This window comes from Chlorocebus sabaeus, chromosome 9 (genome assembly GCF_047675955.1).
Source record: "Chlorocebus sabaeus isolate Y175 chromosome 9, mChlSab1.0.hap1, whole genome shotgun sequence".
Classification (NCBI taxonomy): Eukaryota; Metazoa; Chordata; class Mammalia; order Primates; family Cercopithecidae; genus Chlorocebus; species Chlorocebus sabaeus.
In genome coordinates, this window is record NC_132912.1 from 46,780,999 (window position 1) to 46,806,776 (window position 25,778).

Below are 25,778 nucleotides of genomic sequence, written 5' to 3' on the forward strand. Positions count from 1 at the left end.
CAGAAATCAGAAAAAAAAAAAAAAATTTAAATCAGCATTTTATAAAAACTAGAAACAAAATAATGGCTTTCACAATGTAGCACTTGAAACAAGCTCTCCTGCTATCAACAGATGTGAGTCCAGCATCAAGGGCCCAGCAAGAAATTCTGAATGGTTTAGAACAGTGCACATAAGTTGCCAGTGGCTGGGGCTGTGTGTCTATTTGATGCTTCCCGGAATGTGTGCTGCTAGTCACCATTTCCACCATTCACATATTTAACATTTTTATTAGACTTTTATTTAGCCTCATCATAAGAATATAAGGGAGATCATAGATTTGATGTATGAAATTTTTAAATTCACACTAAAATACATTACGATTAAAATGAATTATCTTCAACCCATTTTGCTATCTTTTGCTGAGTAGATAATCTGTGCCAGTCATTGTGAAAAAGTCTTTATTTTAAGAAAAAAATTTAGTTAACAAAAAATTTAACAAGTTTCACTTAGCAAAATACACCCAAAAGGAAATCACAGTACAAAGAAAGTTTTAAGTCAAGGCCTCACCAATTCCTACAGTATTAGTATTGTGTCTCAATTCTCAAAACTAACTTTTAAAAAGCTTAAACTTAACCTAAAGAATCTTAAATGAAAATATAAACTAGAATGAACAAACATGAGAAATATTTCTTTGAATCAGGGAGCTAGCACCTTTGAGTTTTCCAAAAAAGCACGTCTCCCCAGTGTGTTCACTGTGATGTGGTGTAAAAGATCCACATTTAACATACTTAAACTACTTAAACTCGGATAACATCACTCTGAAGTATACTACCAAAATGTTAATTGAGAAAAGCTGAAAATAGTTTTAGTTTACTCATTATCACATGCTAGAAGAAAATTTTGCATGAGAAAACACTGAAGAGGTAATTTTTTAATCCAGATTTCACAAACTCATGGTGCAAAATGGGTCCCCCAGCTTCCTCTATTATAACTGCTCTTAACTGCTTGTTGGCTGCCTGTGAAAATTTGATTGAAATAACTCAAATGTTCCTAACAAAACTAGTCATAGCCACCCATGCTGTTCTGCCCACTATAGCCGGCCCCGTAACAGCCACTCACTGACTGGCTCTCCAGGCCACTGTAAGTGGCCTGGGCAGCAGACACCCCCATGCCTTGCATCACCTGGCTGCTATACGCCCCATTGCTGGCCCCTGTTGTTGAATTCAAGAAGAGTTCTATGTATCTGTGCTGCATATTGGCCCTGTCTTTGGACATAGCTGCCACAGCTTCTTCATGAGTAGCAAACTCAACATCTGCTTCGCCCGTCACTCTTCCATCTGGGCCGATCTCAATATGGACTCTCACAGGGTTGAGAGGAGAGAAGAAGTTGTAAATGTCGTTCTCGGTCGCTTTGTACGGCAGACCCCTCATGTGGACACAGTGGCCTGTGGTGCTCTGCACTGTGAACTCACTGTCGCCATATCTGTGGTCATACATTCCGGAGAGACAGTAGCTGAGATCTCTCCCAAACAGGTCGGTGGTGAAGCCGTAGCCATCACTGAGGCCACTGTACTCCTCGTAGCCCCCGTAGCCTGTGCTATAGGCACCGGGCCTCATCCTTTCCAGACCTGCCTGCTTCACGATGCCAATATACCTCCTGGCAGTCCCGGGCCGGTCATAGGGCCCTGGCCGCTGCACGGACATGAACTTCAGAGGGGGATCTGAGTATGACCTAACTTCCTCCTGGCTGCTCTTAAACACCTCGATGTACCTGTGCCCTATCCTCTCCTTGTGCTTCCCTAGAGCCTTCTCAGCTAACTCCTGCGAGGCAAACTGCACGAACGCTTCCCCTGTAATCTTGCCTTCGGGGTCCACAGGCAATGTGATCCCGTTTGGCACGATTTCCAACCCTGAGAAGAACTGAACAATTTCTTCCTTTGTGCATCCAAATGGGAGTCCTCGAAGCCGCACGAAGCCATCGTTGGCGCTGTCGGCACTGTTGGGACCGCTGTGCTTCAACACCCAATCCATCTCGGTTCTGTGGGACTTGAACACCTCAATGTACCGGTGTCCCATGCTTTCCCTGTCTTTTTTCAGGGCCATTTTTACATCATCTTCTGATCCAAGTTCAACAAAAGCCTCACCACTCTGCCTGCCCTCTCTAGTGTAGATGAAATGGACACCTGCGGCTCCATCATGAATCGTGCAGTCAGAGAGGAAGTTCTGCACGTCCTCAACAGAGCAGGACCAGGGCAGGCCACGGAGCTTGACCACAAAGCCTTCACCTCCCTCAGGGCCCAGCATCATGGACACTTGACAGGGTGGGTGTCAGGTGATCTTGGGTGTGGCTTTTTTGTGGCTGGAAAAAAAAAAGACAAATTTATTTAATATGCACAACAAAAGTATGCAACAGAAAATTTCCCCATTTTACAGATGAGAGAGGTAGCAAGACATTAAGAAATATACCAAATACAATTGAGAGCTAAGATTTAACTCCAGGTTTCTCAAAAAATTACATGATCAGTCATAGGCAGTTTGAAAAACAAATCAGGAGTTTACAGGACAGGACGATGCATGTGAACGTGGTGCCCTGAACACAGAGAAACGTAAATTTCAGTCAGGTGAGAGCAAGCGCATTTCCTTGTTATATTTATTCCACGTTTGTCATGATAATTATGTGGCAGTTCACTTATAAGAGCACCTCAGTTCTTCCTAAACTATAGGCCTTACATTTGGTTAAACAGTAAATTTAGTAAATTTGATTGTTTATGGTAGGATACTTTTACTTTCATGAGAAGGGATGGGAACATAGCAGGCTGTTTTTAAACCACAACATAGGGTAAGATTTTCTAATTTTCTTATCGGCAGTAATGTTGCCAGGATACAAGACAGTAATGGCTTACAGTGTCTACAGAGGTATGATTTTGCTCCTAAATCGTCAATTCAAACTAAATACCAGATTCACATAAAATATAGCAGAATTGCTGTCTTTTGCTTAAGATCTGGAAGAGGGCACTGGGAAGAAAGGGCAATCACAAGAGGGCTGAGAAATGCCCTTCCCACCAGGGTGGTACATGGTACTTAGAAGTCCAAACTCAAAATAGGCCAACTACACACTAGAAGGCAGTCTTCTGAGAAAGAGCAGCAGCTGACCCAGACGCCAGGGTATACAGAATAGCCATAAGAAAAATACTGCAGTATTATGGTGCCAAAGACATATTTTTATATGAACAATGTCAAAGATGATGCTCAAAATGAGCACAGGAGTATATGGAAATTTTTTTTTTTTTTTTTGAGACAGAGTTTCACTCTTGTTGCTCAGGATGGAGTGCAGTGGCACGATCTTGGCTCACTGCAACCTCCGCCTCCCTAGTTCAAGCGATTTTCCTGCCTCAGCCTCCGAGTAGCTGGGATTACAGGCATGCACGCCAAGCTAATTTTTTTTTTTTTTTTTAGTAGAGACGGGGTTTCTCTGTGTTGGTCAGGCTGGTCTCTAACACTCAACCTCAGGTGATCCACTCCCCCCAGCTTTTTTTTTTTTTTTTTGGAGATGGAGTCTTGCTCTGTCTCCCAGGCTGGAGTGTAGTGGCGGATCTCATCTCACTGCAACCTCCGCCTCCCAGGTTCCAGTGGTTCTCTCCCCTCAGACTCGCGAGTAGCTGGGATTACAGGTGTGTGCCACCATGCCCAGATAATTTTTTTGTTTTTGTTTTGAGACGGTCTCAATCTGTCACCCAGGTTGGAGTATAACGGCATGATCTCAGCTCACTGCAACCTCCACCTCCCAGGTTTAAGAAATTCTCCTGTCTCGATCTCCTGAGTAAGTGGGATTACAGGCCACCACACCCAGCTAATTTTTTGTATTTTTAGTAGATACGGGGTTTCACCATGTTGGCCAGGCTGGTCTTTAATTCCTGACCTCAGGTGATCCGCCCGCCTTAGCTGCCCAAAGTGCTGGGATCACAGGCATGAGCCACCACGCACAGCTGGAAATCTAATGTTTCAAAGTGTCATTTTACATCAAGCATAATAGGTACAAGCTGCTAGCCTTTTCAAGAAATATGGGCTCATCATGTGGGGAAAAATGCTCCATTAAAAAAACCCCACAATTTAAAACAGACAAAAAGTATAGGTAAGTGCAATTTAAGAAAAGGAAAAGCAAATTCGTAATAAATGAAATGCTCAACTGCACTAGCTTCAGGGAAAACTAAATTAGTAACAAGTAGTTACCATTTTGACTGATCATATTAGTAATTTTAAAGTTTGATGTAGCCATTGCAGATAACATTTACCATACAGTGCTTCGTTATTTCAAATTGACAATGTCTAAAAGGATAATTGTGTAAATCTTTTAAATTTGCCTGTGTCTACACCAGATTATAAAGATAACAAGACATGTTTCCTCTCCCAATAACAAGCATAATGGCAGAAATGAAACAGAACAGTATGTGATATCCTGAACACATCACCAAGACCAAATACCTGGCATTTACTCATGAACTGTGACCTGGCATGTAAGGGCTTTGAAAGTATACAGCCTAAGTAAAAGACGTCACCCTTGCTAATGAGTGGAACATGGAAGTCTCTGGGACGAGAGTCAAGGGGAGCCTAACCTGGATTGCTCATTGCCTACCTCAAATGTATTGACTATGTACATCAACTCAATCAACTTTTATAAAATAATCCTGAAGGGCAAAGGATTGGGCATAAATAATCCTATCTCAAATTCTCAAACTGTGCTTTGGGTCTGCAATAAACACCGGGGTTTAGCCTCCACCTTAGAATGTAATGGTGCCTGCCTCCCCAGGCCTTACCTAAATCCCCTGCAGCAACACATGGCCATGGCAACATGCTGACCTAGCAGAGCAAGGTCACAGCAGCTTCTTCCTCTCCTGCCCATGAAGGGAATTCTGTGCTAACAGCTCAGAAGCTCCTCCTTGGAAAGTCAGGGCAAGTTTGTATCGTGTCTCTTGGGATAATGGGTCCGGGATCGCACAATTACAGGTGGGGGCTCCTTATGCAATTCCATTCCTAACACCCGGTCAGCCTAGGCACCACCTGTCCTTTTGTTTTTGACCATACCCCCTGGTCTTGCTCCTCAAACATGGCAAGTATCTGAAGGCCTCCCGCAAGTTCTGTTCCCAGCCTTTGGTCCAGCCATCATTCTGGGTGGGGGAGATGAAGCCATAATCTACTAACCATTTTCTCCTGGACCCTACACCTCCAATGATTTCACCATTCCCCCATCCTAATCACATCCTCCTCCCTCCACCACAACTGCTATCCCCCTCCTTTGTAGGGACCCTGGCTTCCTTATCCACACAGCCTCTCATTCTCTCCTCATTCTTCATAATCCAGCTTAGAGCAAGTATCATTTTACGTTCCTTCCTCACAATACATGGAATTCATTCAATGAACTTCTTCCTTAACTGTATGCACCCACTAAAACCAGAGCTCTCTGTAAGATTCCAAACAAATATCTGACTACTCCAAGGATGTATTGGTGGCTCAGCTGCACACAGACAGGCCAAATGGTGCCTCTAGGCTACGATTTCTCAGCCTCAGGACTACTGACATTTTGGACCAGACAGTTCTTTGTGGTCTGGGGGCAGGCCCAGGCACTGTAGGATGTTTAGCTGCATGCCTGGTCTCTGCCCACTAGATGCCAGCAGCACCCTCCACCTCCTGTTCTGACAACCAAATGTCTCCAGACATTCCCAAATGTTCTCTGGTGGCTAATGCTGCCCTCAAGTTGTCAAATACCACAGAAAATCAGGGTGAGGCCGGGCACAGTGGCTCCAACCTATAATCCTAGCACTTTGGGAGGCCAAGGTGGATGGGATCACTTGACGTCACGAGTTCCAGACCAGCCTGCCAATAGACAAAATAGTGCCTCAACTAAAAATACAAAACACTAGACTAGGTGTGGTGGCTCATGCCTGTAATCCCAGCATTTTGGGAGGCCGAGGTAGGTGGATCACGAGGTCAGGAGATCAAGACCATCCTGGCTAACGCGGTGAAACCCTGTCTTGACTAAAAATACAAAAAATTAGCCGGGCGTGGTGGCGGGCGCCTGTAGTCCCAGCTACTCAAGAGGCTGAGGCAGGAGCATCGCTTGAACCTGGGAGGCAGAGGTTTCAGTGAGCCAAGATCACATCACTGCACTCCAGCCTGGGCGATAGAGTGAGACTCCGTCTCAAAAAAGAATTACCTGGATGTGGTGGCGGGCGCCTGTAGTCCCAGCCACTCGGGAGGCTGAGGTGAGAGAACTGCCTGGACCCAGGAAGCGGAGTTTTCAGTGAGTGGAGATCACACCACTGCACTCGAGCCCAGGTGACAGAGTGAGAATCTTGACTCCACAAAAACAAAGCAAAACAAAACAACCCACCACACAAGAAGAAAAAAAAAAAAAAAAAGAAAATCAGAGTGAACAGCCTTAGAGTAAGCAGGCCATCAATATCGCCCACTGTCCTACCCCAGCACCCTGCTTGTCCAAAGCCCTTCAGATGTCTGGGGCAGCCTTACAGATTCTCACCTCCTCTCCAGCTGGTCGACATTACTCTAGGAAGTGGACTTTGTGAAGTCAAGTCAGAGTCTAGGAGTTGGTAATCAAGTAGTGGGTCCCTTACAGCGGACATTATGAACAGCTCTGCTCTGGGTCCAACCTCACATACCCCGGGGTCCATGCTTTTTTCTTTCTTTCCCCTTTCTCCACTGAGCACTGTCTACTTGGTAATTAAACATGCTCAGTTCTACCCAATCATGTCATACCTCCCCTGTGCCAACTTTGTCTCTAGCTACTTGTTGATTTGTTCAGTAAAATCCTGTCAAAAGGTCTCTACTGTCACTTCTACAACCCACCATTAAAACTGCATGATCAAGTCAAGAGTGGTGGCTCACCAGAGTCAGGAGTTCAAGACCAGCCTGACCAAAATGGTGAAATCCTGCCTCTACCAAAAATACAAAATTAGCTGAGCATAGTGGTGGACACCTATGCTGAGCGCAGTGGCTCACGACTTTAATCCCAACAGTTTGGGTGGCTAAGGCAGGCAGATCATTTGAGGTCAGGAGTTCCAGACCAGCCTAGCCAACATAGTAAAACCCAGTCTCTACTACAAATACAAAAAATTAGCCAGGTGTGGTGGCGGGCGCCTGTAGTCCCAGCTACTCGGGAGGCTGAGGCAGGAGAATGGCATGAACCCAGGAGGCAGAGCTTGCAGTGAGCCAAGATTGCGTCACTGAACTCCAGCACGGGCTAAACAGCAAGACTCTGTCAAAAATTAATTAATTAATTAATTAATTAATTTAGCCGGGCATGGTGGCGGGCACCTGTAATCCCAGCTACTCCGGACGCGGAAGCAGGAGAATTGCTTGAACCTGGAAGGCAGAGGTTGCAGTGAGCTGAGATCGTCCAGATTGTGCCACTGCACTGCAGCCTAGGTGACAGAGTGAGACTTGTGTAAAAAACAAACAAAAAAAACCTACATGATCCTACCATACAGATCTTCACGGCAAGAAAAAGAGCGAATGTTTTCATCTTCATCTTAACCATTTCTTCCCGGAAATCCTCTCCCTTTCACTCCCTGTTGGCAATTACTCTTGGTTTTCCAGTTAATTCCTTAGACACTCTCAGTCTCTGAGTCCTTCCTTAACCATAGGGAATTGGGCTTGGGCCCAGTCCTCTTCTCAGTGGCCCCACCTGCTCCCAGGGTCTCCATAATCATCTCCAGGGTCAGGAGATATGCAAGCCTCCAGTCTTTGGCTCCCTGAAGCCCAGACGGGTAGATACAACTCTACTCCACAGGTTCTCCTCTGTGCCACAACTGAACTTCACATTCTCTCTTCTGTCACACTCCAATAGCAGCATGACTGCCCCTATCTGCACCCAGAGGTCCTAGAAGGAAATTGGAGTAATCCCTGACCTTCTCTCAAGCCTTCAAATCCAATCAACTCATCAACTCCCTTGGGTGATCCCATTCTCCACAGTATCCTCATCCCTAAATCCTATTCAACTCCTTGATTTCCTCAGCAATAAAGGTGCCTCACAGCTCTACGCTGTTCCTAACACATTGTAATGGCAGCCTATGAACTCAGTAATTCTCTTCTTTGTGAGTTATCAAATTGTCATTTTCTTTATCTCATACTGTATTTCTCCTATTCTAATTCCTGTATGTACAAACAGCCAATTCCAGGCTACTGATCTCTTTTAAAGTATTCCAAGCATAAGCCTGTAATCCCCAGCACTTTGGGAGGTGGGCGGGTCACCTGAAGTCAGGAGTTCAAGACCAGCCTGACCAACAAGGAGACACCTCATCTCTACTAAAAATGCAAAATTAGCCAGGTGTGGTGGTGCATGCCTGTAATCCCAGCTACTCAGAAAGGCTAAAGCAGGAGAATCGCTTGAACCCAGGAGGCAGAGGTTGCAGTGAGCCAAGATCGCATCACTGCACTCCACCCTGGGCAACAGGAGCAAAACTCCATCTCCACAAAAAACAAAACAAAACAAAACAAAAAACAACAACAAAAAAACACGTTTTCCAAGCATAGTGGCTAAGCCTTACTGCAATCCCATCGGCTCAGGTGTACTTTTAAAACTAATCACTGTCCTGCTTCCAAGTCCTCAGTGGTTTCCCATGGACCGCAGAACAAGGACCACAGGCTCAGTTGGGTGCCTCAGGCCTTGCAACTTTTGCCTGCAACACTCTTCTACCTAAGCTCACTTCACTTCCTTTTTTCTCCTGGAATGTGCCAAGCTCTCTGCTCCTTCAGTGACGCACATAGTTGACACTCATGGTTAATTCTCTCCCCAAATATACTCTGTTCAACCTTCTGTCTACCTAAATCCCACTAATCCTTAAGGTCTAAGCTCAAATACACCACCTATCTCAAATGTCTTCACATTATCCAAATTGTCTCATGCTCTACACTACCACAGCACTCTTGCTGTGTTGTTAAAGGGGTCTTCAAACCCACAATGGGAGCCTATTGGGGAGACACTTGTGCCTGTTTTGTTGGTCACCATGACCCCATCCTCAGTACAGGCTTGACCCAGCTGGCCCAAGATTAGCCAGGATTAACTGCTGCCCATGTGCGGGGGGGGTCGACACCTTCCTCAAGAATGCAGTAGCCTGCCTGGCTAGGCTGAAAAAGACACACAAGTAGCATCAAAAAACAAAACCAAAAAAACACATTTCATAGAAGAATTACTTAAAATGCCTAATCTCTTACATGTCGTGTTTTGCACCAGGAAATGTTTCAGAAGCAGAATGACTTCCTCTCTGAAGGCAAAGTGAAGAGACCATTCCTTTCCAAAACACATGTGTACACACCACTTAAAACACTTACTGCTTATTTTTACTCCAGAATTGGTTTTCTTTTCCATTTCTCAGAAGTCCTAAGACTTTTCATTAACTAAAACTCAAGCTGAAAAGAGCCCTGTGGTGTCCTGCTCAAGGTTAAAGTTTGTGACAAAACTTTTTTCACTCTAGGCTGCTAAGCAAATTTGAGTATAACAAATATAAATACTGCAGCTGAAAAAGGGCTCTTCTTAAAATAGCTCACCTTAAAAACAACCGCGGATGCCTTCAGTGGGAGACACTTCTGGATGGTAATGAACTGTACTAAAAAAACAGAGCGATATTGGCTGTATGGTCTCAAGATCCTGGGCACTGGCTCTGGGATCAGAACTCCAGGTAAGGACAGGATATAGCTGGGAAGCCCTTTACATAGCCCCTGGGTTTAAATTAAATCTCACACCCCATCCGCCTAACAGCATTTTGGAAGTATTATCTTTTCACAGGGCAATACAGAGCACAACAAAAGAGAAAAGCCTTATTGATCTTGATGAGATTTACTCTTGATGAGATTCTCCTGCCTCAGTAGCTGGTATTACAAGCGTGAGTCACCACACGCAGCTAATTTTTGTATTTTTAGTAGAAACGAAATTTCACTGTGTTGGTCAGGCTGGTCCTGAATGCCTGACCTCAGGTGATCCGCCCGCCTCTGCCCAATTCCTGAGTTTCTACACTGAGGACCCTAAGTGCTGGGAGGAAATTTAAACATCAGGGGCAGGGCACTTGGGAAGTAGGTGGGTGGGGAGAAGTGACAACCACAGGGGATTTGACTTTAAGACCCCTCTTTCACTGGGATAGCACGGGCCTGGGGCAACGGTGCTTGCTAGAAATTGTTATAGGAACACCACTGTAAGCAGTGTGGAGACACATCCAAAAGACACTTCCAGTTTTATTGGGTAACTTCTTCGAAATATGCTTCACTAAAAAATACATCACAATCACTAGATCACCAACATCCCAGTAATAACGCTGCCCCATAGGACTAGGACACGGACTGAGGGCTATGGAATTCTGAGAACTAAGCTGCATGAGTTTTGGAAATGTGGAATTAGTAAAATCAACTAATTTTGCTGAACCTGACGTCTTAAAATGAAGACAACCACATCTGCCTTGTCTTGCAAACTTCCAGCGATTATTACATAAGACACTCTTGGGGGGTATACAAATGAAAAGCATTACATTTATTAGGAAACGTATTCAGGGGTGAAATAGTTTCAAGTACTCTGGAATCAGGTTTTCAAAAGGCTTCAACAATCGTCTTGTTGAAGGATCTGAAGGGTGGAACCCAGTCATCTTAATGATCTGATCCACTTCTGCCCTAGTTTATCCCTGCGTGATCCACAGACCAACACCCTGAGGCCTCTGGGGACATGCACAACCTGGCAGCCAGACCCACGTACACCCATTTACCCCAATGGACCAGTCGCTGTGAGCCTGTAGACCACGGCCACAGCATACCGCCAACGCACTCGGAGGAAGAGACTGGTCTCCCCGCCCTCAGAGCCAGGAAACCGCTGGGGGCGGGGAGGGCTGCTCAGCTCCCCCAGGTGACTGGACCGGGAGGTTTTCCGAGCGAGCTTGCACGCGGTCTACCTAGATAATTAAAACAGCGACCCAAAAACAGATCCGGGTGGGGGCTAAGAATTTCCATTTCCAAAAAGCGCCCTCGAACAAGCTCTTCGCTGTGATACAGGTTGGACGGGATTAACGCTTGCCTTCAGGCAGAGCCAATCAGGATAAACAGGGCGCGCCGGAGTCCTACTAGTCTGGCTATCTGCAGAGTAAACAGGGCCGTTCAAGCACCACCCACCTCGTTTTCTTTTGTTCAGGACAGGACTCGAGAAGGAACCCTGGCCTCCCCTCCTAGACACACTCCCGTGCTCCCCGGGAAACCGGGTAGCATTCTCGCCAGGCGGCTGGGAGCGCGTTCGGCCGCGCCGCCCCCATTACTCAGTTCCACTCTCAAACCAAAGTCCACCCGGTCGGGCCCACGGACTTTCATGCTCTACGACTTACCACGGAGGCGAGCGGGACTGGTTTCTGTTGCTACCAGGCAAGCGCGGCTGGCAGCCAAGAGCCCCGAAATTCCACCGAAGCTCAACCACGCAGAGGGCTCCGGGGAAAGTCCAGGTGCATCTTTTTGTTCTCAACCTGCAACAGAAATCCAAGTGGTGGGGAGCCCCTTCCGCGAGGTGGGAGGCCCGGACGCGCGATAAGCGTGTTTTGGCGGGAAGCAGCGCCTAGGACCCGAGAGAAGGTGACGGCGACGTTCTCGCGGCCTCCTCCCGGCGCTCCGGCAGCCTCGGACCGCCCGGCCCGGCAGGAAGGTCGGCCCCAGGGCCTGCGCGGGCTCGGGCGGGAGCTTCCGGGCGGGGGGCGGAGCAAGCGGGGCGGGGGGGGGGCAGGGACTGGAGGACTCCCGGAGGGAAAGGCGCCCCGCGGGAGGGGGAGGGGAGCGGGCGCCTGGCGGGCTTCCGGGGCCCTGAGGGTGAGGGCGACGGCGAGGTGGGGTGGGGACTGTTTCCCCGGCCCGCCGAGCTAGCCTGCCTGGGCGGGACCTCCGGTCCGAGCGGGGCTGAGGGGAGGGAAGGAAGAGGCGCTCCTAGGTCTGGGTCCGTCTCTGGGCGACCAGGGCGGCGGAAAGGGACCTGGGAGGCGGCCTGGGCTGGAGTGGCGGGGCTGGTGCGCCCGAGCAGCGGCTCACCACGCCAGGGACGGGCCGTCGGCCCCGAGGCGGCGCGGGGTCCGGAGTCCGGGAAGCGGAGGCCTCGTGACTCAAGACCGGCAGCCGGACGTGGGTCACGGGGTGTAGAGGAGGAAGTGCCACCGCCGGGCCCGCCAAGATGTCACCAATGGGAAACGCGTGCCTGCAGGTGCGGCCCCGTGGCCCGCGCGCTGGGCCCAGGCAGGAAGTGGGGGAAGGAGAGTCAGGGCGGCGGGAAGATAGTTCTCCGAGTTCTCCCGAAGGGAGCTGGGCGCGAGCGCGACCTGGGGAAAGTCCAGAGTGCCAGCCACGGGGAGGGGCGGGCAATGCAGAGTGGAAGAGAAGCCAGCAAGTTAGACACAGCCTTTCTCCGGGAGGCTGCCTCTGAATTGGAACTAGAGGAGGTGCCTTGGTTTGTACATTTGACCGCGGATACACGTAAGATTTTGAAAAAAAATCTTTGAAAAACAATTTTTAGAACGCAATTCCTAAAACTTTTAACCACGCAATTTTGTGGCCCTCTGAATCTTAATTCAAATGAACTGGAGAACAATTATAAAGCAATTTCGATAATATGAGCAGTGACATTTTATATTACGGAATTATAAATTTTGTTGTAATTATGCTGTAATTTTATTTCTTTAAAAGACCCTTTTTAAAGCCACAAATATTTGCAGATAACTGATTTCTCGAATATGTTTCAGATTACTTGGAAAGTGGAAATACACATGAAAGAAGATGTGCTATGAGCTAGTAATTATTAAAGCTCCTGATGCAGAGTTTCATTACACTTGTTTCTACTTTTGTGTATGTTTGACTTTTTTTGTTTTTTTTTGTTTTTTTTTTGAGAGTTTTCACTCTGTCACCCAAGCTGGAGTGCAGTGGCATGATCTCGGCTCACTGCAACCTCTGCCTCCTGGGTTCAGGTGATTCTCCTGCCTCAGCCTCCCGAGTACTAGGACTATAGGCCCATGCCACTGTACCAGCTACTTTTTGTATTTTTAATAGAGATGAGGTTTCACCATGTTGGCTAGGCTGGTCTTGATCTCTTGACCTCGTGATCCCCCTGCCTCAGCCTCCCAAAGGGCTGGGATTACAGGCGCCAGCCCTACGCCCCGCCTGTTTGACTTTTTTTTTTTTTTCGGAGACAGTGTCTCACTCTGTCCCCCAGGCTGTAGTGCAGTGGTGCGATCTTGGCTCACTGCAACCTCCCCTCCCAGGGTCAAGCGATTCTCCTGCCTCAGCCTCTTGAGTAGCTGGGATTACAGGGACATGCTACCACGCCCGGCTAATTTTTGTATTTTTTGTAGAGACAGGGTTTGTTGGTCAGGCTGGTCTCGAACTCCTGACCTTGTGATCCACCCACCTTGGCCTCTCAAAATGCTGGGATCACAGGTGTGAGCCATCACACCCTGGCTTGTCTGACATTTTTAACAGAATTATTTTGAGACGGGGTCTGACTCAGTTGCTCAGGCTGGAATGCAGTGGCACGATCTTGGCTCACTGCAGCTTCAATCTTCCAGGCTCAAGCGAGCCTCCAACCTCAGCATCCTGAGTAGCTGGGACCACAGGCATGCAACCACGCCAGGCTAATATAACTGTCTGTAAAAGTGAGAGAAAACAAGTCTTTACAATGCACTTACTAGATGACAGCAATTACAGGGAACAGTAACATACTGCATATAGTGATGTAGAAACTACAAGGACAAATGAGCCAGTCCTTCCTCAGAATAGTTCCAGATAAAAGAACCCACAGAATTATGGTTATGTTATAAAATAAAACAATTAAGTTTTAGAAATCCATCTTGAAATATCTGTGATGGCTTGGATTTGTTTGAAGTTGTCCACAAAGTAGTAGGTGGGGAGATGGAGAATAACTGTCCATGATTAGTAACTGTTGAATCTGGGTGACAGGCACATTAGCCTCAACATCCTGGGCTCAAGTGATCTTCCCACCTTAGCCTCCCCAAAGCAGCTGGGACTACAGTTGCATGCCACCAAGCCGGGCTAATTTTTTCCTTTTTTAGTAGAGACAAGATCTCTCTATGATGCCTAGACTGGTCTGTAACTCCTGGGCTCAACTGATTCACCTTGGCCTCCCAAAGTGCTGGGATTATAGGGGTGAGTCACTGTGCCTGGCCCAAGGCAAGTTTTAATTATTGATTAGTCACCATAGGGTTCCTGCCTGTGAGGGAACAACGTGTGCACAAGACTTGAGCCAGGGGTCTTACTGTGCAACTGCAGCTAGGTCTGAGATCAATGGTAGGAGATGACATAGCCTTAAAGGCCTGGTTTGCTGTTCAAAGGCCAGTGGGAAGGCATTTAATGGAATGTGGTGTGATTGCAGTTTTGCTTTTTAACAGTCTAGATGCTATCTGGAAAATGAATGGTGGGAATAGATACATAGAGATAAGATGGGAAGGAATGAAACAAGTCTAGGAAGACTGCTGGGAATTGAAGAATGTGAAAGGATTTGAGTAATGTAGAGAAAAATGACAACCTGGAAATTAATTGACTCACCAAGAAATACTGTGCACCTAAAAGATGCAGGAACTGTAGTGGTAAAGAGACACAGTTCCTGCCTTGGTGGGTCCAGTAACAGTGGAGTAGGAAATCAAGAAATGTACAAATATTTGACGACAAATTTTGGAATGAACAAAAAAATAGAAAATAGGGATTAACTCAGATTGGGGTTCTGAGGAAGTGACATTTAAACAGGAGCATGGGTGAGTGGAACACTGAGTGATGAATTTCATGTAGAAAGAAGGGACATTCTTTTTTCCTTGATAAATAGCTGGGGTTTAAAGTAGAAGCTGACCAGGAGCAGTGGCTCAAGCCTGTAATCCCAGCACTTTGGGGGGCCGAGGTGGGAGGATCACTTGAGCCCAAGAGAGTTCGAGACCAGCCTGGGCAATATAGTGAGACCCCCTCATCCATCTCTATATAGGAAAAATAAAAATGAGGGGGAAAAAAAGACAAGTTAAAAGCCCATTATTCTTTTTTCCTTCTGTACATTATTTCCCCTCTGCATACTTGTTCAAATTATTTATATTTTTTACCAAAGCCCTTTACTAGGATACATTTTAGTGCTGGATGCTTTGTATTCATATTCTTATTTCGTGGTGAATTCTTTCGATTGAAGAAAATTTAGGATACAGCTGCTGCTGCTGCTCACATCTGTTCACCACATGAGAAGCACAAGATGGGTCTTGGGGGCAAAAATTCCCCATCATGGTATATAGTATGTGAGCAGATCATAGACCTATTTGTTATGGATGTCTTCCTTTTCTGCTGGAAATGATATTGAAAATTGGACTTAATGGCCTCAAAAGTCTCTTCCAACCCAGCAATTTTATAAAATCCCTATTGTGACTCTAAAGTACTTCCTGCTGTCATGAACTCAAGAATTATGATACAAGATACTAATTCCATTACAAAAAATGCACCAACGCACACATTTGTACTTAATTTTTCAAGGGCACATGGATCTGAAGTGTGAGAATTCTAACCCAATTCACACAACATGCCAAATTCAATACACAGAGCTATCCTAAAAGCTATTAAGGACTGAGAAGTGGCTGGGCACGGTGGCTCATGCCTATAATCCCAGCACTTCGGGAGGCTGAGGCGGGCGGATCACGAGGTCAGGAGGTTGAGACCATCCTGGCTAACACAGTGAAACCCCATCTCTACTAAAAATACAAAAAATTAGCCAGGCACGGTGGCAGGTGCCTGTAGTCCCAGCTACTCGGAAGGCTGCGGCAGAAGAATGGCGTGAACCCAGGAGGTGGAGCTTGCAGGGAGCACCACTGCACTCCAGCTGGGGCAATAGAGCAAGACTCCATCTCAAAAAAAAAAAAAAAAAAAAAAAGAAAAAAAAAGGACTGAGAAGCTGCAGATGGAGCATATATTAACATTTTAAATGTTTACTCCATTATTACTACATTTTTATCCACCAAAGGGCATCTGTTCTGATCTGCATGCAACAGGAAAGCTGATTTCCATTACCATCTTATCAGGTTCTTTCACTTACTTGCTGTAGCTAAATCTGGGGGGATAACACACTGCTTCCCTCAGCATTCATTTTTCAAAAGCTGTGTTACTAAAAAGCATCAAGAGTAGTATAATGTAATGTTACATTTTAAATATACTGTTTGTATTGAAATTAACGGACATTTTTTTGACTGATCATAAAACAAGCAACCATTGCTATTTGATATTGATTGCATTTTGCAAATGACTCAAGAATCATGATATCTAAGGTAAATGTTCCTTAAAATGTTAATAAAAAGCAAAACTGCTACTAGACTGCTGTTCCTAAAAATAAAATCTGTTCTTAACTGAGGGAAAATGTCATTATTTGGATTACCTGGACTAACTGGAAATAATACCCATGCCTACCTAAGAAATGGGTGTGTGCAGATTCCACTAAACAAAAATACAATTGATAGGAAGATCAATTTTGTTTTTCCCAGACCACCTCCTGTACCTCTCTCCCTTAAGCAAGCAGCCCCTAAGTAGGTGCATAGTCAAACCCTGGAGCTGGACAGAAAGGAGGCCTGTGGGGTATCCTCAGCCCCCTGAGGAAGGTACATCCCTTGGGATGGGAATTCTTCCTGAAGCCTCCATGGAAACATGACACCTTAGGTTCCAAGCAGCAGGCCCTGAGCTGAGACTGCTGGCCCTGAACTGTGCTGCCCAGGGGACCACTGCATTCTGCCTTGGGAGAACTGTGGAGAACAGAGAGATGGAAAGAGGAAAGGAACATGACAATTTACAGAAGAGGGGCTCCAGCACTCAGAAATAACGTATCACACCTCAGACTTCGGCAGGTTTCAGGGAACAAGAAGTGCTAAACAAAAACCAAAATGATTTTAACAGGAAAAAAAGGAGCAACTTCAGATACCACTCCATTACAAAACAAACAAACAAACAAACAAAACCAAAAAAACCCCACAAACTTTCTGGAACTAAAATCGAGTTTCAAATTTAAAAATTAGTAATGAATTCAAAGAAAGGAAAATCCAGTAGAATAAACATCAAAACAGAAACAATGGGGGAGAAGATAAGACATTTGGACGACATACTTTTTCCAAAGCAGTTTCCGCTATACTTTAAACTTAGGAGTTTTACCAACACACGCCTGTGCTGTGTCTTTTCACAATATCCTAATGGGAACTACAGGGATCTTAAGCCTGGAAAATTCACTTCTATGGTTTATCGTTTCTCTTGCTGCCTCCATCTGTTTCTTTTTCTCCTTCTGGAATTCCTACTATTCACATTATTTCTCCTGCCTGAAAAGAAACCAACCCTATCAACACCCTTATCTTAAGACTTCTAGCCTCCATAACTGTGAGAAAATTTGTTACTAGTCTCTATTACTTTGCATGGCAGCCCTAGCATACTAATACACCATGTTACCAAACCAGACAAAAACATAAGAAAACTAACTTCATAATTCTATTAGATGGCCCTATTCTAATCAAATAACTTATGATGGGTTTATCAAGATGTAACATAGTAAGTAGGAGTATCTGTATTTATATTAGGTGAAGAGTTGTCTAACAGGAGGCATACTGTTAGGATAAATCTAATAGGAGTCTTAATCTGTCATGCCTTTCCTTAATTATGATGGCTTTTTGTGTGTGTGTGTTTTTTTAAATGGTCTTGCTTTCTTGCTCAGGCTGGTATGCAGTAGTGCGATCACAACTCACTGCATCCTCTATCTACTGGGCTCGAGGGATCCTCCCCACTTAGCCTGCCAAGTAGCTGGTATTACAAGTGTTCCCTATCACATCTGGCTAATTAAAAATTCTTTTTTGAAAAGATAGGGTCTTGCCATCTTGCCCAGGCTGGTCTTGATCTCCTGAGCTCAAATCCATTCTTCCACCTTGACCTCCCAAGTGTTGGGATTACAGGTGTGAGCCTATATTGCCTGGTCTGTGTCACTTTTTCTCTTCTGAGTCGAAGTCTGGCTCTGTCACCCAGGCTGGTGTGCAGGCGCACGATCTCGGTTCAGTGAAACCTCCAGTGAAACCTCCGCCTCCTGAGGTCAAGCAATTCTCCTGCCTCAGCCTGGGATTACAGATGCACACCACCACCCCCAGCAAATTTTTGTATTTTTAGTAGAGATGGGGTTTCGCCACATTGGCCAGGCTGGTCTTGGACTCCTGGCCTCAAGCAATCTGCCTGCCCCAGCCTCCCAAAGTGCTGGGATTAAAGGTGTGAGCCACCCCGTCCAGTCTGTGTCATTTTCAAGAGATCTTTTTCCTAGGAGCCCAAGCCCATATGGTTATCTGAACTTACAAAGCGCTGTATGTTTTTACCTAAATTTTTACACTTAGATCTACAATGAACTTGAAATTGATTTTTTCATTTCCAAAAGAGTTTACAATTAGTTCATCAAGTATCACAGGCTAATTTTACTCATGAACTCAGATGCGAAAGTCCAAACCAAGTATCAGTCAACCAAATCCAGCAATATGTAAAGCAATATTATGACCAAGTTGGGTTTATTTCAGGAATGCAAGCGTAGTTGATCATTTCAAACTCAATCACTGCAATTTATCATACTGATATATCAATGGAGACAAAGTACAGAGGTAATTTTTTAATGTTTTATGAGAAATGCTAAACTGAATTTATGTCAAGGAAGAAATGAGGCCATGTACTGTGGCTCACACCTGTAATCCCAGCACTTTGGGAGGCCGAGGTGGGCAGATCACTTGAGCTCAGGAGACCACCCTGGGCAACATGGCAAAACCCCTTCTCTACAAAAAAAATTAGCTGGGCATGTGGCACACACCTGTAATCCCAGCTACTTGGGGGGCTGAGGTAGGAGGATTGCCTGAGCCCAGGAGGTCAAGGCTGCAGTGAGTTCTGTTCGCACCACAGCACTCCAGTGTGCACATCAAAACGAAACTGTTTCTTGAAAAAAAACAAAAACAAAAACAAAAACAAAACAAAATGTAAGGGGCTGGGTGTGGTGGGTGGCTCATGCCTGTAATCCCAGCACTTTGGGAGGCCAAAGCAGGCAGATCACTTGAGGTCAGCAGTTTGAGACCACCCTGGCCAATATGGTGAAACCATCTCTACTATTAGATGGGCGTGGTGGTGCTGCACGCCTGTAATCCCAGCTGCTCATGAGCCTGGTGGCCTGGATCCTGCCACTGCACTCCAGCCTGGGTGACAGAGTGAGACTCCGTGTCTTTAAAAAAAAAAAAAAAAAACTTTGGGAGGCCGAGACGGGCGGATCACGAGGTCAGGAGATCGAGACCATCCTGGCTAACACGGTGAAACCCCGTCTCTACTAAAAAATACAAAAAAAAAACTAGCCGGGCGAGATGGCGGGCGCCTGTAGTCCCAGCTACTCGGGAGGCTGAGGCAGGAGAATGGCGTAAACCCGGGAGGCGGAGATTGCAGTGAGCTGAGATCCGGCCACTGCACTCCAGCCTGGGCGACAGAGCAAGACTCCGTCTCAAAAAAAAAAAAAAAAAAAAAAAAAAAAAAAAAAAAAAAAGGAAAACAAAAGTACATCTTAGAGCGATCAAATGATCATTGAAGGAGTTATCTTCTTATAAAAGTATTCCTGCTAGTAAATGAGAAGGAATCGATTATTAAAATATCACTAATTTGGAAACCATTTAAGAAAATAATAGATGTAGGTAATGATCATTAATAGCTGCTGTAACATGACAAAAGGGAAAATACCAACCAATATGTGCCTCCAGTAGGAGCCCAGCACCTCAACTAAGTATTCTTTCCAAAAACTCTCATCTGAATCAAAACTACCTCCAGGCTGGGTGTGGTGGCTCACACCTGTAATCCCAGCACTTTGGGGGGCTGAAGCGGGTGGATCACCTGAGGTCAGGAGGTCAAGACCAGCCTGACCAACGAGGTGATTCCCTGTCTCTACTAAAAATACGCCTGTAATCCCAGCTACTCAGGAGGCTGAGGCAAGAGAACTGCTTGAACCCAGGAGGCGGAGGTTGCAGTGAGTCAAGATCACTGCCATTGCACTCCAGCCTGGGCAACAAAACCAAAACTCTTTTAAAAACAAAAATAAAACCAAAACCAACACCACTTCTAGAGGTAACTATCACTTTACAGCAAATATAAAGAACAGAGACTCAAAGGCCACCAGGGAAAAACAATCAGAAAAATGCGAAGTGTGGGGAAGGAATGCTGCAAGACAATCCGACAAATCTAACCGGGAATGGGGCCTTTAAGAAAGGATGATCACTGATACAGCATCCATTCACCACACCTGAAATGTGTATGTGTAAAACTCACTGGATTTTGACAGGTTCACAGGATTGTTTTTAATTATTTTAGTCAAGATCATGGAAAAACGAAAGTGTTTTAATAGTGGATATATATTAGCTTAAATTATTAATACAATGAATCACGTTTCCTTTTACCACTAGAGAATATAAGATTGGCCGGGCGCGGTGGCTCAAGCCTGTAATCCCAGCACTTTGGGAGGCCGAGACGGGCGGATCACGAGGTCAGGAGATCGAGACCCTTCTCGCTAACACAGTGAAACCCTGTCTCTACTAAAAAACACAAAATACTAGCCGGGCGAGGTGGCGGGCGCCTGTAGTCCCAGCTACTTGGGAGGCGAGGCAGGAGAATGGCATGAACCCGGGAGGCGGAGCTTGCAGAGAGCTGAGATCCGCATGGCACTCCAGCCCAGGCGATAGAGTGAGACTCCGTCTTAAAAAAAAAAAAAAAAAAAAAAAAAAAAGAATATAAGAGTACATTTATAGCATACATTATATTTCTATTGGACAGTGCTGCTCTGAATTTAAAAAGTTATCTACAAAATATAAGGTGTGACTTTGGATCCTGACTCAAACCAACCAGTTGTTTAAAATATTTAATACGGAAACATTTAAACCCTGGAAACTTGGTATTTTGGAATGTATTTTTAGGTATGATAGCAGTATTATGGTTAGATTTTAAAAGTCCTTAGAAATACTGCGGATTTATTTATTAATAAACACCTTATTGGTCTGAGATTTGCTGTAAAATAACCCAGGGTGGTCTTGGCTGAGCTCAGTTCTCCCTCTGCCCACCCTGTTGCCCTCCAAAGAACCGTAGCTTAGGGGAACTAAGACAGGGCAAGGGCCCCGGCAGGGGAGGGGTGTCCCGGTCCAACTTGGGACCCAGTCCCAATTGTGTCCCTGGGCACGTGACTTCTCCCGACCTCCATTTTCTCAACTGAAACATGGGGCTAATAGCAACCCCTTTTACAGTAGTCCTGAGAATGTAATTAGAAAATGGAGTAAAACTTCTAGGACCTAGTAAGAGCCAACTAATGCGGTTCTCTCGAAGAGCAGAGAACCAGAGCTCAGTGGAGGACAGGGAATTAGAGAAGTCACCTCCAGGGAAAGGGCCTGTCACATTTCTGCAGCCCCTGCAGGCATCTACCCGCACTAGGCTCTCATTTGCCTCCAGACTTTCCAAGGTTCTGGCCACGTGGGAGAAGTAACTTTTTATTTACTCACTATTTTCCCTTAAATAAATTGCAATTTTTACCTGAATAAAGCTTTGTAACGCTACCCTTAACAGAAAACTTGACAGTTTACAAAAAAGTGGCCGGGCATGATGGCTCACGCCTGTAATCCCAGCACTTTGGGAGGCAGAGGCGTGAGAATCGCTTGAACACAAAAGTTTGAAAATCAATCTGGGCAACATAAGGAGACCCCATCTCTACAAAAAATCGTGCTGGAGAATGCCCGTGGTCCCAGATACTCGGCGGCTGGGGTGGGAGGACCCCTTGAGCACAGGAGGATCTCGGCAGCGAGCCGAGATCACACCATTGCACTCCAGCCTGGGCAACAAAGTGAGACCCTGTCTCAAAAAATAATATATATTGTATATAATATATATATAATTTTATAGAGACGGGGTCGGTCTCTGAGGCCCAAGCGATTCTCCCACACCTCGGCCTCCCTAAATGCTGGGATTACAGGCGTGAGCCACCTCGCCCGGCCGGCAGTGATTCTAATCTACAGAATGCACACCGGAATGTAATACCTACAAGGCAAAAGATCTTCTTGCTTAGGAATAAAGCAATCTCTCTCTTTACATTCATTAAAGTAGTAATGTCTTATTTTATAGTTATAAATTCTGTAAAAGCAACGAGTCACTTTTCAGGGATAGCACTTAAGATATCTTTCACCTACCTAGAGAACCCAATAAATTTTTATCTTACTAGGAATTCAGAGACAACCACGTATCTAACTTTTAAAAATATAAGAAAGTAGAAAGAATTATATGTGTATATTTTTGTAAGAATTAAGATGACTTTTTGAAAGGAACGACTGAAGACAACACTTTCAGAACTCCCTGCCGCCTGAGGCTGTGGCCCTGACCCCGGCGCAGCGCCCGCCCCGCGCGGTTCCGGGAAGCCGCCGTCGCCGCCCGTTGCCCTTCGCGCGCAGCCGCCAGCGCGCGCCTCCTGTCCCGCCACGCAGATGGCCGGCCCGAGCCCCCAGGGCCCGCGAGCAGTTTCGAAAACTAAGGAGGCGCGTTAGCTCGTCCCCGGGCCGCTTGGAGACCGAAAAGCCGCAGCGAAGGGCGCCCCGCGGGCAATGGCCCAGCTCGGCTCTCCTTCCGCCCTCCCGCCGGGACACACGCGGAGCCGAGCGGGGATCCCTGGCACCTAGCGGGAGGGGTCCCCGCGACCTGGGCGGTCTGGCGGGGAGGGCGAGTCGGGTGCCCTGCTCCTCAAAACCCTGGTCCACGACTCTGCGGTTGGGGGAGCGGGGCAGCCGGCGCAGCAGGAGCCGGGCCCCGTCCGCAAGTTTCCTAGGAGCAGGGCGGAATCGACGCAAATGCTTCAAACACACAAGCAGAAGTGAAAAAAAAAAAAGGGACGACTAAACCGAAGAGCGCGCACGAGTCAGATTTTCACCCCAGATACAAACACGATACCTCTAGGAGCAGAAGACCAACACAGAGACCGCGCTACGAGGACACGCGGCGCCGCTGAGGAAGAAAAAGAGCCCAGGGCAGAGGGCGAAGGCTCCGGGAACCGGGCGTGGGAGGAGGGCGGGGCCAACTCCCCACAAGGAAGTCTTGTGCAACTCTCAGGCGCCTGCAGCCACGTGAGCGCGCGGCTTTCATTTTATTCAGGTATTATTACTACTGTTATTACTTCTTCTGAGACAAGGTCTCACTCCCATCGGCCAGGCTGGAATGCAGTGGCACAGTCACTGTCACTGCAGCCTCGACCTCCTCAGAGCAAGCAACTCTCCCGCCTCAGCCTCTCGAGTAGCTGGGACAACAGGCGCGCGCCACCACACGTGGCTATTTTTTTTTTTTTTTTAACTTTTTAGTAAAGACAGAGTTTCACTATGTTGCCCAGGCTTGTCGGGAACTCTTGGGCTCAAGAGATCCTCCTGGCTGGGCCTCCCACTGAGCCAGGCCTGTTCTCACTTTCAGAGCCCTCCGGTGGTCGCCAGCGCCCGACCAGGAGGCTGAACTAACGCACCGGTCGGCCGTGTCTTCCCGGCCGCCCCCGACTCCAAAATCTCAGCCCGCGGTGCTCACTGCGTGGGACCACTGTCTGGACGTGCGGCTCTCGACCTCCGACACTGCGTCTCCCGATCCCAGGGGGTCCAGTTCTCGCCGGTCCCACGTACCGGCCCCTCGACCTCGAATCCGTCCCCCAAATCTCAGCGCCGCGGCCCCTCATTATGTGCAGTCCTCGCTCGGTCCCAGATGCGTGGCGCTTAAACTCAGATCTCTCCTCCCTCATCCCAAATCTCAGCCCCAGCCCCACCCACCCTAATAGGCCCAATCCCCAGGTAGTCCGGGTACTGGGCCCTGGACTTCGGAAGGTCTCCCCAATCTCAAATTCCAGGCCCACTGTCCCCACCCACAGGGGGACCCGGTCCCCACTCGGTCACGGGTGTGCGGCCTTCGACCTCGGAGACTTCGGCCACCCCTCACCTCGGCCTCCGAGTCTCTACGCTCCCGCTCTCACATCAGGCACCCCGGTGGTCCCTCGGAGCACCTAGAGGGTGGGACGCTGGGAACTTGGCAGTTGTAGCAGAGGCAGTTGAGGCTTGTTGACCATCACCATGGAAACCCCCGGCTGAGAGCACGGGGCGGGGCCTACGAGGGGCGGGGTCAGGCGCGCTGCCGGCCCCGGTCCTTAGCGCCTGCCCGACGAGAGCACGCGGCTTTGCCGGAAGCCCTCCTGCTCCCGGCGTGCCAGGCCCCGACTCGGCCCTACTCCCCGGCTCGGCCCTTTGCCCTGAGCACCCGGAAACAGAAGCCCAAGGAGCCCGCGTCCCCACCCCGCTGCTACCTGCCGGCGTGACAGCGATTCCGTGCCACCCCGAACCCCACCTTAAGGAAGACGCGGCGCAGTCCTCCTTCCACGACGGAGCCGGAAGGACGCAAGGACCGCGGTAGGGCGGAGCTTCTGCGTCTTGCACCCGGGGGCGGGGCCGCGACGGCGCTACTGTGACGCGCACAGAGCGGAGCTACCGGTTGGCCGGCCGGGCGCGGAGCTGAGCCGACACTGGGAGCGGGGGTGTGGGGGAGGCGGAGGCGGACGAGCGAGGACGTTTCTGGAGAGGAGAAGGGAGGGGTGGGGAGGGGATGGGGGAGAGGAGAAGGGAGGGGTGGGGAGGGGATGGGGGGGAGGAGAAGGGAGGGGTGGGGAGGGGATGGGGAGGAGGAGGAGGAGGAGGGAGTGGAGCGGCGGGAAAGATCCCTCTGACTGCCCCTGAGGCCCTGGAGGAAGGCCACTGGTAAGCTCCGCAGGACACTGAAACGTGTGCTCAAAGGACGCCTGATTTGAAGAATAGGATGGGAAAAGGAAATGAGAACCCGTGGCAGGCCGTGGTGGCGCAAGCCTGTGGTCCCAGTAATTTGGGAGGCTAAGGCGGGAAAATAGCTTGAGCCCGGGAGGTCGAGGCTGCAGTGATCCGTGACTGCTCCACTGCGTCCAGCCTGGGCGACAGAGCGAGAGGCTGTCTCAAAAAATAAAATAAGGAAAGAAGTACACTGAGGGCCGGGCGCGATGGCTCACGCCTGTAATCCCACCACTTTGGGAGGCCCAGGCGGACGTATCACGCGGTGAGGAGAGCGAGACCATCCTGGCCAACGTGGTGAAACCCCGTTTCTACTAAAATACAAAAAATTAGCCGGGCGTGGTGGCGCGCGCCTGTAGTCCCAGCTACTCGGGTGGCTGAGGCAGGGGAATCGCTTGAACCCGGGAGGCGGAGGTTGCGTGAGCCGTGATCGCACCACTGCACTCCAGCCTGGCGACAGAGCGAGACTGCGTCTCAAAAAAAAATAAAAAGTACGCTGAGTACTCCAGAGACCGCTTAAAGGCGTCTCAGAGCGGGGCAAGCGTTAGGAGGGATTTGTCAGGTCGAAGTTGCTCACGTGGTAATTCCGTGGTGTGAGAAGCCCCCAAATCTCAGAATGTAACTCAGACCCAGGTCGAGGGCAAGGTTTTCAGTCACAGAGCACCTGAACACAGAGATTTGGTGGCTAATGGCTAAGCCAGGGACAGATTTTTTTTTTCTCACGCTTTGTAAGGCTAATAATTATAATCATTTCATTTTGGTGGACCTTCTTCATGAAGAGATGATGTCGAGGCACTCATCACAGGTTAAGCTGAACATTATTACTATTATTATTTCCAGACTGGGTCTCTCTCTGTCAGTCAGGCTGGAGTGCAGTGGGTACAATCACGGCTCACTGCAGCCTCGACC

The 25,778-nt window shown here is 47.8% G+C and overlaps 1 protein-coding gene across 13 annotated transcripts; it reads right to left on the reverse strand.

Annotated features, from left to right (window-relative positions):
• Nucleotides 1-254: 254 nt before the first annotated feature.
• HNRNPF (heterogeneous nuclear ribonucleoprotein F) lies at nucleotides 255-24,519 on the reverse strand. Of its 13 annotated transcripts, none has more exons than XM_007962457.3 (4): nucleotides 24,400-24,519; nucleotides 11,349-11,483; nucleotides 9,541-9,599; nucleotides 255-2,338 (listed from the first exon to the last, which is right to left on the reverse strand). In XM_007962457.3, the coding sequence occupies exon 4, from the start codon at nucleotides 2,284-2,286 to the stop codon at nucleotides 1,039-1,041; it is 1,248 nt and encodes a 415-aa protein (XP_007960648.1). In that variant the 5' UTR covers nucleotides 2,287-2,338; nucleotides 9,541-9,599; nucleotides 11,349-11,483; nucleotides 24,400-24,519; the 3' UTR covers nucleotides 255-1,038. The 13 variants fall into 13 exon arrangements, with proteins under 13 accessions (XP_007960648.1, XP_007960652.1, XP_007960650.1 ...); XM_007962461.3 differs by having other exon boundaries at nucleotides 24,359-24,456; XM_007962459.3 differs by lacking the exon at nucleotides 24,400-24,519 and adding an exon at nucleotides 23,998-24,270.
• Nucleotides 24,520-25,778: the final 1,259 nt, after the last annotated feature.

Coding starts and splice junctions, on each gene's coding strand:
- HNRNPF (XM_073018925.1), bottom strand. CDS start 2,286: ATGATGCTGGGCCCTGAGGGAGGTGAAGGCTTTGTGGTCAAGCTCCGT.